This window comes from Solanum lycopersicum, chromosome 9 (assembly GCF_036512215.1).
Source record: "Solanum lycopersicum chromosome 9, SLM_r2.1".
NCBI classification, from domain to species: domain Eukaryota; kingdom Viridiplantae; phylum Streptophyta; class Magnoliopsida; order Solanales; family Solanaceae; genus Solanum; species Solanum lycopersicum.
In genome coordinates this window covers 69501715-69517320 of record NC_090808.1, presented here as the reverse complement: position 1 = coordinate 69517320, position 15606 = coordinate 69501715, and the positions used below count along the sequence as shown (strand labels likewise).

Below are 15606 nucleotides of genomic sequence, written 5' to 3'. Positions count from 1 at the left end.
TTTTATTAAGTGCCACAAAGTTATAAAAAAACAAATAAAAAAAGTTAAAACTAGCTAATAATTGTACGATTTAATTTTATTTTTTTAATGTTTTAATTCCATTTATTTTAGTCGAGGGTGTAATCAAATGTTATCATAAATAAGTGAATAATGTTTTTTTGGTATATGAATTTTACATATTTTTATTGTTATTATTATTATTATTATTTATTATAACTTATAAATTGTATTTTGTTTGAATAAAGTGAGAGAAAAATGTATAAACACATGCAAATATGTGTATCTTCGTTCTACACTTTATACTTATACAATACAAACATTCTCCTATCCATTTCTTTTTGTCTTTCTCTTTTTCTCGCTTTATACAAACACATATTATACGAAATGTAATGTATAATTCATGTTTGTATAAACCAAAGAGCGAGCGATATTTGATATACAAATATTTTATTTCGATTCAGTTGTATACAAATTCAAATTTTATACATATATACAAACACATAAAATTGAATTGAGAGGTTGTAAATAATTTATACAAACGAGAGACTGCCAACAATTTATACAAATGGTTTGCCAGCGAAATTATACAAATCTGAAGAGGAGCCAGCGATTTATACAAACGAGAGATTATCAACAATTTATACAACTGGGCTGCCAGTGAAATTATACAAATCTGAAAAAGAGTCAGCGAATTATATAACTGCTACTTTTGTATATATGTATAGGAAAATTGCCAAACTTCTTTTGTGTATGTGTATAGCATAAATAGTCATAGCATGTTTGTTATAGAGCGCAATTATACAAACTATATTTATAGCATATAAATATAAATTTTGTGTTTGCTATATTTGAAAGTTGCTCATTACTACAGGGATCGATGACAAAAACAGACAATCACATAGTAATTATAATATAATTTAAAATTATTTAAAATATTTTTAAAATACACATTCTGTAATATATTTTTATAACAAATCAAACATTAAAAAAAACAAATATTACATTGTAGTTTTTAACTAACTCTTGTATTTATGTGTAACTTGTGTTAGAAGTGATTTTGAAACCTCATATTCAATCAATTTGACTTTGTAGATTATGTCAACTCGCATATGTAAACATTGAAATTTTATTGATCAAGGCTTTGGCTAATAGAAATAAATTTATTTATAATTTTTTTATGATATTAACTGTGATTTTCATAATTTTACATCAATTTATCAATCTCAAAATTATTTCAAAATTCAATTTGTATTCGTATAAGGGTATTCAACTATTGATATCATTCATCTTGTGTATATATTGATGGAGAAGTATAAAGAGAAGAAAAAAGACTAGCATGTATATATGGTGTTCACTTATCTTGAAAAAGTCTACGATAAAGTCTCGCTGAAAATTCTTTGGTGTCTAGATGTGTATCAATGACTTACATTAGGATGATAAATGGACATGTATCATAGATTTAAAACTTGGGTAAGGTAAGAAATATGGAGAGGAGACTCTTGACACATGCAAAATGTTGATAAGAACACAACATATAAAAGAAAGAATAATAACGAGAACAAATAATATAATAATCAAAATAAAACCTATGTGACAATTAGAATTTAAGTCTGATTATAATATTTAAATATTGATTAAAGTAAGTTGTGGATTTCACTTTTCAATTATCACGCTTTTGTTTTATAACATAGATACGTCAATGGTCCTATCATATGTTGTTTCGTCATAGAAGGACTCATTTTCAAAATAAGAATTACATTGTCTGAAACGTATATCTCGAATTACGTTACATGGTTATCAAAGTTTTTTTTTGCATGTTTGATTTCATCGTTTTATATGTTATTCCCAAAAAATAGAAATGTACGGTATTTGTAAACAAAATTCAATTTTATTTCTAATTATAATAAAACACTTTTCATATGTTTTTCCGTTATAGAATGATTCATTCTCTAAATAGGAATCACATTAACTGAAAACCTATATCTTGAACTGTAACAACAACATATAAGGTGATCAAAGAAATTTTACATGCCTGATTTCATCATTTTATGTGTATTTTTATGTACGATATTTGTAAAAAATTCATTTTTGTTTTCTAATTAGAAAAGACACTTTCTTGTATCCGATGGATTTGCACCCCCTCGATATCCCCCCCCCCCCCCGATACCCACTTTTTATGTAATACATAACTATTTTTTTTAATATAAACGTTTTTTGATTTGAAAAATATTTAATCTCATAATAAAATAACTTGGTTGGTTGACTATCTAAACTCTTTCTTTATAATTCACCACCTTATTTACCACAACATAATCAGTAAATTGAGTAAACAATCATGAAGTTTTTGATTCAAATTTCAGAAAAGACAAAACAACTTTGTAATTTCTTTCATATGTTTTTGTCTTAATAACAAAAATAATATTTGTTATCGATAAAAAATGACAAATATATCGATAATTTTAATTGAATAACTTGTAAAATAATACATACATCATAATTATAAAAGAATAAATAATAATAATAAATAAAATATAGAAAGAAACATTACACCTAATTATTTAATTTATTTTCCTATAAAAAATGAAATATAGTAAATTAATTAAACCTTAATACTTATAGTTGACCAGAGGTGATTGATATATCTGTAAAATTAGTGCAAAATAATACATACACCATAATATATAAAAAGAATAAAATAAAGAAAGATACATTCCACCTAATTATTTCATTTTTCCCCCTATTTTGTTTCCCCATAGAAAGTTCCCTTTTTCCCTTTTCTTCCCAACTTTCTCAAAATAAAAAAATGAAAATATAGTAAATTAGTTAAACCACTCCCCCCCTCCCCCCCCCTCCTCCTCCCTCCTATCTGTCTCTTTACCCCCTAAACCCTAATGATTTAAACGCCCACAACACATTCTCAGCACACACTCCAATTTTTCGCTGTCTCTGTCTGCAACTTCTATTCATCCTTTCTTCTCTCTCTTTATATACATAAACTCTAGAAGAAGTCCTTTCTTCTAGGGTTCATACAATCATTTGTTTTCATTATCCTTTTTGCTGAAAGTTGAAGTTATGGATTTTCAGAACCTTGCTGTCATACTTGCAGGTGCTCTAAGTCCGAATCCGGATGAACGGAAAGCTGCTGAGAACAGTCTCAATCAGGTTTCATTTGCTTACAAGCTGCTTAAGTATTGTTTTGTTAATTTAAGTTGATTGAGAATAAGCTGAATTTGATTGGATTTGTTGTTACGATTGAATTATGATTCAATTTTACATATCAGAGAGTTATGATATGGTTAATGTTAGTCCTGGATAGCCAGATGAATGTAAAAGCTGCTGAAAACAGGGCTGATCAGGTTTAGTTTGCTTATAAGCAGCAAAAGTATTGATTCTTTTTTCCAAGTTGTTTGGGAATAAACTAAATTTGATCGGATTTGTTGTTATGATTTAATTGTGATTAAATCCATGTTGTTATTTCAAGTTGGATCAGTTTACATGTCAGAAATGTAAAGCTGCTGAAAACAGTGTCCATCTGGTTTAATTTGCTTATAAGCAGCACAAGTTTGATTCTCTTTTATTCAAGTTGCTTGAGAATTAACTGAATTTGATTGGATTTGCTGTTTTGATTGAATTATGATTAAATCTATGTGGTTATTTAAGTTGCATTACATATCAGAGAATTATGATATAATTGATGTTTTTGTTTGTGTTAATCCTGGATATCCAGATGAATGTAAAGCTGCTGAAAACAGTGTCTATCAGGTTTAATTTGCCTATAAGCAGCAAAAGTAAGAATAAACTGAATTTGATTGGATTTGTTGTTATGATTGAATTATGATTAAATCTATGTGGTTATTTGATGTGCAACAAATATGCTGATCAGAGAGTTATGGTATAGTTGATATTGTTGGTAGATTGTCCTGAATATCCGGATGAATGTAAAGCTGCTGAAAACAGTCTTCACAAGGTTCAATTTTCTTATATCAAGAGTATTGAATTTTTGTTTCAAGTTGGTTGAGAAAAAAATGAATTTGATTGAAGTTGTTGTTATGATTGAATAATTATTAAATCTATGTGGTTATTTAATTTGTGATCACATATATACTGATCAGAGAGTTATGGTAGAAATTGTTATTTTTGGTAGTGTTGTGCTGTGTATACGATGAACATAAAGCTGCTAAAAACAGTTGAAGCATTAGTATTGAATTTTTCAGGTTGCTCAATTTAATAAGATCTGTAGTAATGATTGAGTTATCATTAAATTCATGTGCTTAGTTGATTGACATCAAACATACCGTATCATAGAGATATGGTAATATTTTTGTAGTTTTATTAGACCTGAATATCATGATGAACGTAAAGCTGCTGAAAATTGTCTCAATAAGGTTTAGTTTACTTATAGAAAGTATATTTTGTTTCTGGTTGCTTCAGATAAAAACTCAATTTGATCAAATTTGTTGTTATGATTGAATTATGATTAGATCTATGTGGTTATTCGATTTGCATCAAGTATACTGATCAGAGAGTTATGTGTGATATTTTTTTCCAGAACTATGGATATGTGGTGTTTGGAAATTGTAGGTAATTGGATTGGGTTTGTGATGTTGGACGTGCAAGTGTATTAAACTATTTAATGATTGACAAATCATATTGCCTGTTTCAAGTTGGATTTTTTTACTTCTGACTCAGGTGTTCTCCTCATGTTCAATTTATTTGACAAAGAAATATATTTGAATTCTCCAATAAAAATAAACAGAGTTTCTTAATTTTGCTGATAGGAAATTGTTTTTCTTTGTTCTGTAATCTGAAGAATGTGGTTTACTTTTTTCTGTACTTTGTTTATTATAAGAGTGTGGTTCTTATTTTAGCTATTTATATATGTTTAATTTTAAATCATCTCTGTCCTCATGGATTAAAGCTCACAGGTTGACATTATAGGATGTTCAGCACTTGAATTATGGGGAAAAAATTTGTGGACATTGGATTATTTTTAATTTTGTATATTCCTGAGTGCATCTATGTTTGCAGTTTCAGCATACCCCACAACATCTTGTGAGACTGCTGCAAATCATAGTAGATGGGTCCTGTGACATGGCAGTCCGACAGGTGGCTAGTATCCATTTTAAGAACTTTGTTGCAAAGAACTGGTGCCCTCATGATCCTGGTAATGACCTTATTATATACCCCTATAAAGGAGAAATAGAAGAATAATATATTATTTTTTAAAAATATTTATAAGATTTTTTTAATATGCAATAAAATGACAAAGTACATTTCATGATATTTTCATTATGGTTGTGTAAAATTGATATTTACGGAGAAATTGGTGTTGATGTAGCTGAGCAATCAAAAATTATGCCAAGTGACAAGGAATTGGTGAGGCAAAATATTCTCATATTTATTGCACAGGTTCCTTCATTGTTGAGGTATTCTTTATCATCTGTATTTGCTGTAATATGTTTTTTATGGTAATCCTATTTGAAAAATAAAATGTTCATAGTAATTTTCTTTTCTACTTTTTTGACACTGAACTCTTCTAACTAAACAAGTTTGTTGCTGTGAACAGGGTACAGTTGGGGGAATGCATTAAAACAATGATACATGCAGACTACCCGGAGCAGTGGCCAACTCTTCTGCCTTGGATAAAGCATAATCTGCAGGATCAACAAGTATATGGTGCTTTGTTTGTTCTGAGAATACTCTCGAGGAAATATGAGTAAGTTGTTGATTTAGAATGGTGCTCTTCTTGACAATCTCTATTTTTCTTTGTTTTGGCTACTCTAGAAATTGTTTCTATGTGCTGCGCTTTACATTCTTCTGCTGATTCATGACCAATGAGTTTGCCTACAGAAAATGCCTTTCATGTATTACACAGTGTATCCCGCCCCCCCTGCTTTGTCTAATGGTAAGATCGTAATTTGTCATGTGTGGCTAAGCCACACATTATGGGTCTGACGCTGCTGCATACAAAAGTTTTATATTTAAGTCGGAAAAAAAGTTGAGGGGTGGGGTCATTGTCTACCGAGTTGCAAACTGTGCACCACTGACCCATTAAAATATGTATTATATAGTTTCTCTGAGTTCTCAGCGATGGATGAATAGTATTGAAGTGCAGGGATCTCCTTCTATCTGTTTAGAGATGAAAAACCCTTTTTGAGTGTTTTTGTTATCTATGAATATTCATTCTGTGTCCTAGATCAACTGGATGGTGAAACTCCATTATAACTTCTTCTGTGTATGCACATCTTTTTTCTATTTAACAGATTCAAATCAGACGAGGAGAGAACACCTGTTTATCATGTCGTTGAGGAAACTTTTCCACATCTTCTCAACATATTCAACAAACTTGTTCAGATAACAAATCCGTCAATTGAAGTAGCCGACCTGATCAAGCTCATTTGCAAAATATTCTGGTCATCCATTTATGTATGTTGCCTTTGAATGTTATTATTTTGTTTGTCTTATAAGGCTACATGTCTGGATGAGGGTTGTTGTTTCTAATTATTTAGCTGAACCCTTTAAAGAAGCGTGTGGTGTGTGTAGCGAGTTTCTGCTTGTTGGCCTTTTCATGTTCTGTTAGTATTTTCAAATATTCTTGATCTGGAAAATAATTCATAGAATTGACCTGGATAAAAATGCTGTCCCCCTGCTGTTCAGATTTATATTCTTATAATATAGATCCTTAAAAAAAAATTTGATAACGTAACTGAAGTGTATGCAACTCTCTCTACCTTTTCCAGTTGGAGATTCCGAAGCAGTTGTTTGACCCAAATGTGTTCAATGCCTGGATGGTTCTTTTCTTGAACATGTTGGAGAGGCCTGTCCCTGTGGAAGGCCAACCAGCTGATCCAGAGCTAAGAAAGTCGTGGGGTTGGTGGAAGGTGAAAAAGTGGACAGTCCATATATTAAATCGACTTTACACCCGGTATATTGATACCCTTGTGTTTATTTGGTTCTGACCAATTATGGTTTGCTTCTAAAATTGATCTCACTCTTTTTATCCTTTAGTCCTCTGAGTACTTTTATGTTTTTTGTTCCAGGTTTGGAGATTTAAAACTTCAAAATCCAGACAATAAGGCTTTTGCTCAAATGTTTCAGAAGGGTTATGCTGGGAAAATCTTGGAATGCCACCTTAATCTATTGAATGTTATCCGTGCTGGTGGTTACTTGCCAGATAGGGTGATCAACCTCATTTTGCAGTACCTAAGCAATAGGTTTGTGCGACAACTTTGTTTACTGACTCGAGAAATATGTCACATATACTATCTCCAACTACTTCCTGAATAATCTCCTCCTGGTATCTGCTTGTATGTAGGAGGCATAGCATGACCTTGGGTTTTACTAAGTTGAAACACTTCATGGATGTTTTAAGTTGTGAGCTGTATTGATATCTTTAGAGTACTACAATTTTATTTAGTGGGTAAAGGTTGGATGCTCTAATGTGGATTTAAGATACCGTGATAAAGTGCTGCTCATTTGTAATTGAGAGGATTCTCTTTTAGCTCTTCCTCTTCTAGTGGTGACCTGAGAGTGAGTGCTTGGTCAGTGAGAATACATTTGAAATGGATGAAGCATTGTAAAGGACTTATGGGCCTTCATTTTCAATCTTTGAAATATCCACGAAGAGGTAGTATGCCTATGCATAGATACTGTAGATTAATAGCATAAAAGTGAGTTCTTGCCAAGAAATTAATAGACTTCTCATCTTTATAATAAAGTAGATGGCTCATCAGTGATTTCCAACAGTTCATAAGGAAAGTAGACAACAATCTCGAACACCTCTGTTTTGAGTGAGCTTTTTGATGATGTGTCGTTTAATTTTTTGAGTGGAGACAAACACCAATCTCGGTCTTTGTGAAGAAAAATGACTGGATTGAAGGCCTTACTTTTTAGATAGTGATAATCTTTTCTGCTTGTCCTCTAGTTGCTTTACTTCCTCTGCTACCTTGCTTTGTTTCCCTAGGTTGCTTCTGTAGATAGGTTTCTAATAAGCATGTAATGAGTGATACTGGGCCCTGGTTTTGATTTCAATTGCTGATCAATTGACTGCAATACATGTGCTTGATTAGCTTTTTCTGCCTCTCTATTTTGTTTATATCAGCCACTATGGGTCAAATCTTTTTTCCTTCTCCAAGTTTCTAGATTGACAGTTTGGTAACTGAAATGCACTCTTTTAATTGTTACATTTTTCTGGATACTTAGTTACTCTTGTACTGTGCAGTATCTCAAAGAGCAACATGTACAGCTTGTTGCAACCCAGACTTGATATTGTTCTTTTCGAGATCATCTTTCCGCTCATGTGCTTCAGTGATAATGATCAAAAGCTTTGGGAGGAGGATCCTCATGAGTATGTGAGGAAGGGTTATGGTAACTGCTAATATGTCACTCACTAGTATATATATTGCTGTCACTTCACTCAGCTGAGTTCAGTATTTTAAGATTAACATTCTTCTTATAATTATGCAGATATAATTGAGGACTTGTATAGTCCCAGAACTGCTGCGATGGATTTTGTGAGCGAGTTAGTAAGAAAGCGTGGCAAAGAGAACCTTCACAAATTTTTATTCTTCATTGTCGAGATTTTTAAGAGGTATATGTCAATTTTACTTCACATGGTAACACTCATGTTAAGCACATTTCATGATAACAAAATTCTTGTGTTCACACTGTGTATTTTATTTTCTTAGGTATCAAGAGGCAGCCCCAGAATACAAGCCCTATAGGCAAAAGGATGGTGCTCTCCTTGCAATTGGAGCTCTTTGCGATAAATTGAAACAAACTGAGCCGTATAAATCAGAGCTTGAACATATGCTTGTCCAACACGTTTTCCCTGAATTTAGCAGTCCCGTGGGTCATCTTCGAGCCAAGGTGTGTTGGACCGTGTTGTTGATCTTTGTTAATTTATGCTCCTTTAAGGACTATTGCATATATAACACTCTGTAGTCTGTACATTTAACTAGCTATTTCAGGAAGCTTCCCGGTTCATTGAACTCTTATAGATTTGTCAATCCAGTCTAAAGACCCCAAATTCTGTTTGTGTTCTCACTTATCTTTTATCAATAACTAGAGGAAGATTGCTCCTTCCCAATTCCTTGTTTCTTAAAAATAAGTTGTGTTTCCTGTGCAACTGGACTTATTTTTCTTTTTCTTAGATCCTTACCAATTTCACACAATCTTTGAACACTGCATCCATTCCCTTCTTTACTCATGTTGGTTTTTTATTGATAGCTATTGGTGCAATGAACTATTTTTAAAATTATCTATAATGGAGGTTTATAAAGAACAATTTGTTGGTGCCTCGTGTTTTTTTTTTTTTTTCTGTTTATCATAATTTCTGATCTTCAAGATAAATCTGAAACATCCTCATCATTGTCAATGTTTTATCTTTCTATCATAACAGGCAGCATGGGTTGCAGGACAGTATGCCCATATAAACTTTGCAGATCCAAACAACTTCCGCAATGCATTACACAGTGTCGTGACTGGAATGCGTGATCCTGACCTACCTGTTCGTGTTGATTCTGTTTTTGCATTACGCTCGTTTATTGAAGCCTGCAAAGGTAAACATATACTTGACATTTTGGTATCTTCATATAGGTCAATCCTGCTTACACTTTTCATCTGTTTGTGCAGATTTGAATGAAATCCGACCAATTCTTCCTCAGCTACTTGATGGTACTTGTGATATCCTTTGTGTTTTGTATTGCTAACCAACATCAACTGATGATGTCATTTTGTTTAACAATTCATTTCATATCAATTGTGTTCAGAATTTTTCAAACTTATGAATGAAGTTGAGAATGAAGATCTTGTGTTTACACTTGAGACTATCGTGGACAAGTTTGGTGAGGAGATGGCTCCTTATGCTCTTGGGTTATGCCAGAATTTGGTGAGAATATTTGTTCTTTGAGCGATTCTGAATGCAAAGAATATCTGCGCCACCAAAATCTAATGAGTTGCTTTTTAGGCTGCTGCATTCTGGAAATGCATGAACTCTGCAGAGGCAGAGGAAGAAGCGGATGATCCTGGAGCTCTTGCTGCAGTTGGCTGTTTACGAGCCATAAGCACAATACTTGAGTCAGTGAGCCGGTTGCCTCACCTCTTCATTCATATTGAGCCAACACTCTTGCCAATAATGCGTAGGATGTTGACTACAGATGGACAAGGTACTTTTTTTTAAAAAAAATTGGAAAAAGATTATGTATATAGGCTAGGTGTGTTATTCTCCACCTATCCAAAAGTTGCTTTATTCTTCTGTTAGCTTGTTACCTTTCTATTAGTAGGACAACCATTTAGATGAAGTTAGTAGTTTATCAACCTGTCTGGTGTCCCGTTGAGCTACACTTCTAACGTCATGAATCTGCCTCGAAATACATTGTTGCATTATCCAATTCTCATCATTCGAATTTCATGCTTTCTTGTGGAAAGAGTAGGAATGTAATATAGGCAAATAGAGTGGAAAGGTTTAAGAAGTTCATATTTTCCTTTGTTTGACAAAGGCAAAGAATCTATGAAGATGCCATATGCGTGTAGCCCCACAAGTGGGGCCTGAGGAGGGTAGGATGTACGCATACTTTACCCCTACCTTTGTGGGGTAGAGAGGTTGTTTCCAATTGACCCCTTGCTCAAAAGAAATGTGTTCGAAGCATGATAGATTGTCGTATGTGTTTCTGTTATTTTTAATTAGATAATACACCAATATGAGAGAGATGAGCTGATTTTGCTCAGTTTGATTTTTCAAATACTTTCCTGTTCTGTACAACAGAAAAGAAGAAATGAAAGGATTTCCTTTCATTTAGTTTGCCTTGAAAACATTTTTGGAGTGTGAATTTGCAGAAAGGCTGGGTGGATCATTTTAAAATGAAATATTATAGGTGAACTTCTTGTGATTATCATATAGTATTAGCTAGCTTCTTTTGTAGTGTATCTAGTTAGACATGAGCAATTTATCATTTGTTATTTCCACCTGTGTTCATTGAAGTATTAGAAAAATGTGAGTAATACTATCTTGTGGAGACTGACCTCCTCCAAAGTCAGCATGGTTTATTTGACTGCACCAGTATTAGTTGAACAATGATCCTGTTTAAACTAAGCTGGAAGTGTTGCATATTTCTTTGGAATTTATATTTTTCTCTTCTAACCAATTGAATCTTCCTGCAGAGGTCTTTGAAGAGGTTTTGGAGATAGTTTCATATATGACATTTTTCTCTCCAACAATATCCATGGATATGTGGACTCTTTGGCCCTTGATGATGGTGGCGTTAGCAGACTGGGCTATTGACTTCTTTCCAAGTATGTGTAGACTGTTTAATGTTACTGTCGGGAAAATGCTCTTTTTCGAAGGGGTTGTTTGGTGGTTTTTATCTGTTGCTTCTAAAGCCTTCCTATTTAATAAAACACATTTGCTGTGTGACTAGGTTTATGAAGTTCAATAATTATCTAAGAACTCATGATATGCTCAACTAAGTATATCATGTGTTTAAATTGTTCATTTAGATTTAAAGAGTAAATAGTTCTCATTGTGTCATGGGAGAGATTGGTGGATAAGATTTTTGATGAGCAGAACAATTTTTTCTTGTTGTATTTTGAACCTATCTTATTCCTAGCTATGTTTTTCCTTTTTTTTTTTACTTCCCTCTCGCTCATCTTATTGGGAGGGGTGCTGGTGGTAAAGAATAAGTCGCTAATCAATCTAGATGGTTGGATTTCATCTCTTTCTAAAGATTGGCCATGTTTGGTGAAATGATTTTGCGATGCTGTTATATTGCTTATAGTAATAGGGCTTGTGGCTGTAGTGAGATATGGTGCATTCTTCTGTGAAAGAGATGCTAAGTGCTGCGGAATGTAGCATATGCTCTTTGTTTTGCCAGTGGGATGGTATATGTTTAATCATTTATATGGAACAAAAAATTACAGTTCTGCATATTACCTGATCTGGTTCCCTTTTTTGTTGGGTTGGATTTATGTTTTTGCAGATATACTGGTTCCTTTAGACAATTATATATCCAAGAGTACTGCTCACTTCCTCACTTGCAAGGATCCGGACTACCAACAAAGCCTTTGGAATATGATATCTTCTGTAAGTAGAATACTGCCCCGAATTTTAGCTCCTGATCATTTGCTTTAGATTAAAATGTGGAATAAATATTTCTTGTCAGGTTATGGGAGATAAAAATTTGGAGGATGGTGACATTGAGTCCGCACCTAAGCTTATTCAAGTTGTATTCGAGCATTGCAAGGGACAGGTGGATCATTGGGTTGAGCCGTACATTAGATTGACAGTTGAACGTCTCCGTCGAGCTGAAAAATCACATCTGAAGTGTCTCTTGGTCCAAGTGGTAATTTACTTAATGTTCAAACTTACTTTTGGGTATGTTTCTCTATTAAGTGTGTACTTTTGTTGGTATGTGGTAATTGGATGCTTCCTGAAACAGTAATATAGGAGTGCTAGCTATCTTGCGTCAGAGACTCCCTATGTGTCCTTTTGTTTCTGTTTTGCTAACCGTTGATCTATGAAATGTATTGTCTGTCATTTTCATATGACATATGCAGATGGATGCTTTCTTTGCTGCAGCAACATGCACATTCTTCATTTGTTATGAAAACAACGTTTTGATGAAATTGAATTCAATTGCATTGTGGTTGATCACATGAATCCTATATAGCAATGCTAGTATTGGAACCATTTCATTGGCATACTCAATTTCTTTTCCGCAACAAATGTTGTGGTTCTCTAAAACTAGAGTGCTCTACATCTCACACTTGTCACTCTACTGGCTTACATATGTCCTAAACAAATTATGATAATATTCTTAGAGCTGGACTGGTTGTGTGTGCAATTGGGCTAGGCAAGCTAGTTGGTATTCTTCCCATGTTTTGTTCTTTATTTATTTCCAAATGGCTCCAGAGAGATGGTAGCTTTCTGGAGCTCCGTGTGCTTTTAGGTGTATTAAGTCCCCTTTTAATTCCTTCAATCACCACAGTGTTGCGCACAGTGAATACTGCATTTGGAGATTTACGAGGTGGTGTGTATCAGTTTTGGGAAGAATTTGATTCTTCTTTTTCTCGTTCATTGTCAGAAGGCAATATAACAACCATGAATTTATATTTAATATGGGGTGTATCTGTTGAGTGTAGACACTTCAAGAGCCGTCTGTGTACTTTCCCCTTCTCCCTTCTAACTGATCATCAAATTTGATGCACGTAGAATATATCTATACATATGATAAATTGCTGATGTTTCTATTTGCTTTAAGTGTTGGTACTCAGATTGTTCATAGCTTATTGTTCTTTTCTAGATTTTGTTTCACAGGTTGCTGATGTTTCTATTGTTTTGATAATTTTCCTTTTGGCAGATAGCTGATGCTCTTTACTACAATGCACCCTTGACATGGAACATCCTTCAAAAGCTTGGCCTTGCTCTAGAGGTGTTTAATCTCTGGTTTCTGATGTTGGGACAAACAAAAAAGAGCGGAAAACGGGTTAACTTCAAAAGGTGAAGAAGGCCTGTTACTCTTGCTGTTTCCAATGAAAAAGGAGAAGTTTAAACAATTTTGAATGAATTAGCAGGTAAACAGTCCCATTAATGTTATGCTCCTTATATTGTTTTGCAGGGAACATGACAAAAAGGTTTGCTGCTTGGGCTTGACATCTTTGCTCCCTCTTCCTGTGGATCAATTCCCAAGGGAAGCCTTAGATCGTGTTTTCAAAGCAACTCTAGATCTGCTTATTGCCTACAAAGATCAAGTAGCAGGTTAAACTTATTTTAGCATTTTCCTCATTTTCTGGTACATTACTACACCATGTACACTCATCTAATATTTTTATCATTGTTTTTAGAAGCGGCTAAGGAGGATGAGGCAGAAGACGATGATGATATGAATGGCTTGCAAACTGATGAGGATGACGATGAAGATGACGAGTCTGACAAGGAAATGGGGGATGATGCTGAGGAAGGGGATGAAGCTGACAGTACTAGGCTTCAAAAATTGGCTGCACAGGTACTAAAATTGTACTTGTACTGCTGATGCATATTTTTGGTGGAGTAGAGTCATCTATTACTTTCTGCTTTATTTTAACCGGAATGGGGGTCATAAGACAGCCTCTCTACCTGCACAATGTAGGAGTAAGGTTTGCGTACATACACTCCTGGACCCCATTGTGGGATTACACTGGGTGTGTTGTTGTTGAGGATTCGGAATTTATATTTTTAAATAGTGAATTAGCAGCTTGAGACGGGATCTGGTTTTTATCCTTCATATGACAACAGTCGAGCAACTTATTGCAGAGAAAGCACAAGATTTTTATTTGAATGTGGTTGAACAAGAGAACACATAGGGTTTTATGTCGGTTGTGTACTTGTTGACATGAGTTTGTTGGAGAATTTATTACAGATGGAGGGCTTGACGTCTCTAGTTCACGACAACGATGGCCGCCATTAGAGTTAGCATCTCTAAAAGCTTTGACATCTTGTTCTGCTTTTGTAGGCAAAGGCTTTCCGCTCACATGACGAGGATGATGATGATGATGACTCTGATGACGATTTTAGTGATGATGATGAAGAGATGCAGTCACCCCTTGATGAGGTGGACCCTTTCATTTTCTTTGTGGAAACAATTAAAGGTATGATGCTCTGCTTGCCTATTTTGTTTTCAGAAATGACTTTTTGCTTGGTATGAGGCAATGGGCTCACTTATTTCGTCCCTTCTAACATTGGACTGTTGGATCCAGCTATGCAAGCATCTGATCCAGTGAAGTTCCAGAGCCTGACCCAGACTTTGGACTTCCGTTATCAAGCATTGGCAAATGGTGTTGCTGTGCATGCTGAGGAGAGAAGAGCAGAGATAGAGAAAGAAAAATTGGAGAAGGCGTCAGCAGTAGTTGCTTCATGATTTTGGTCAACCGGTTTGCTTTTGGCCAAAACTCAATGAGTGATCATCCCATTATGAGCCTTGGTTACCGAGGGCAGAAGATGAACTTGCAGCTAGGCCTGCTTTTTCTTTTGCTGTGTGGTCTTGATGAGTCGCCGTGAAGTGGGCTATTCTATGTCAGAAGATGCCCCTCTTTGCTGGATGTCATTGTCTTTTTTCCCGAGTGTCTTGGTAGTAGTTCATTTTTATACAGATGAAAACGTTAGGATTATTCATTGGTGGCCTTTCTATTTGGTATAGGAGGGTTTGGGGGTTGAGGGATGGTCGTAAATGCACACAGCATTTATCATGTATTATATTTGTTTGGGTACCAGATGATGCATATACTGTCTGAATTGGGTGAATTACTACCCTAAAAGTTTTGTAAGCCCCGGTTGTAGTTTATGTTCAGTATTTATACATCATTGGTTTATTTTTGGGTCTAAAGGTGCTTCACATTGCAAGTGGTTACACAATTAGCTTCGCTGCTGATTATAAAACATTTCATATTCCTTAGTGTATTCATATGGATTATCACAACTCTTTTTGTTCGTTTGTCTTCATGTTTCTTTGATCACATCTCTTTTTGTTCGTTTGTCTTCATGTTTCTTTGATCACATCTCTTTTTGTTCGTTTGTCTTCATGTTTCTTTGAATGTACTTGTGAAATCATACTGAAGATGTAGCTGAACAAATTT

The 15606-nt window shown here is 34.3% G+C and overlaps 1 protein-coding gene across 1 annotated transcript; it reads left to right on the top strand.

Annotated features, from left to right (window-relative positions):
- Positions 1-2783: 2783 nt before the first annotated feature.
- LOC101260377 (importin beta-like SAD2) lies at positions 2784-15356 on the top strand. Its single transcript, XM_004247948.4, has 22 exons — positions 2784-3162; positions 5029-5164; positions 5339-5426; positions 5567-5716; positions 6264-6426; positions 6741-6925; positions 7041-7214; positions 8222-8367; positions 8467-8590; positions 8688-8868; positions 9401-9560; positions 9634-9675; positions 9771-9889; positions 9968-10166; positions 11161-11292; positions 11976-12079; positions 12159-12338; positions 13356-13495; positions 13614-13753; positions 13840-14000; positions 14487-14622; positions 14731-15356. Exons 1-22 carry the CDS (start codon positions 3073-3075, stop codon positions 14889-14891), a joined length of 3111 nt encoding a protein of 1036 aa, XP_004247996.2. The 5' UTR covers positions 2784-3072; the 3' UTR covers positions 14892-15356.
- Positions 15357-15606: the final 250 nt, after the last annotated feature.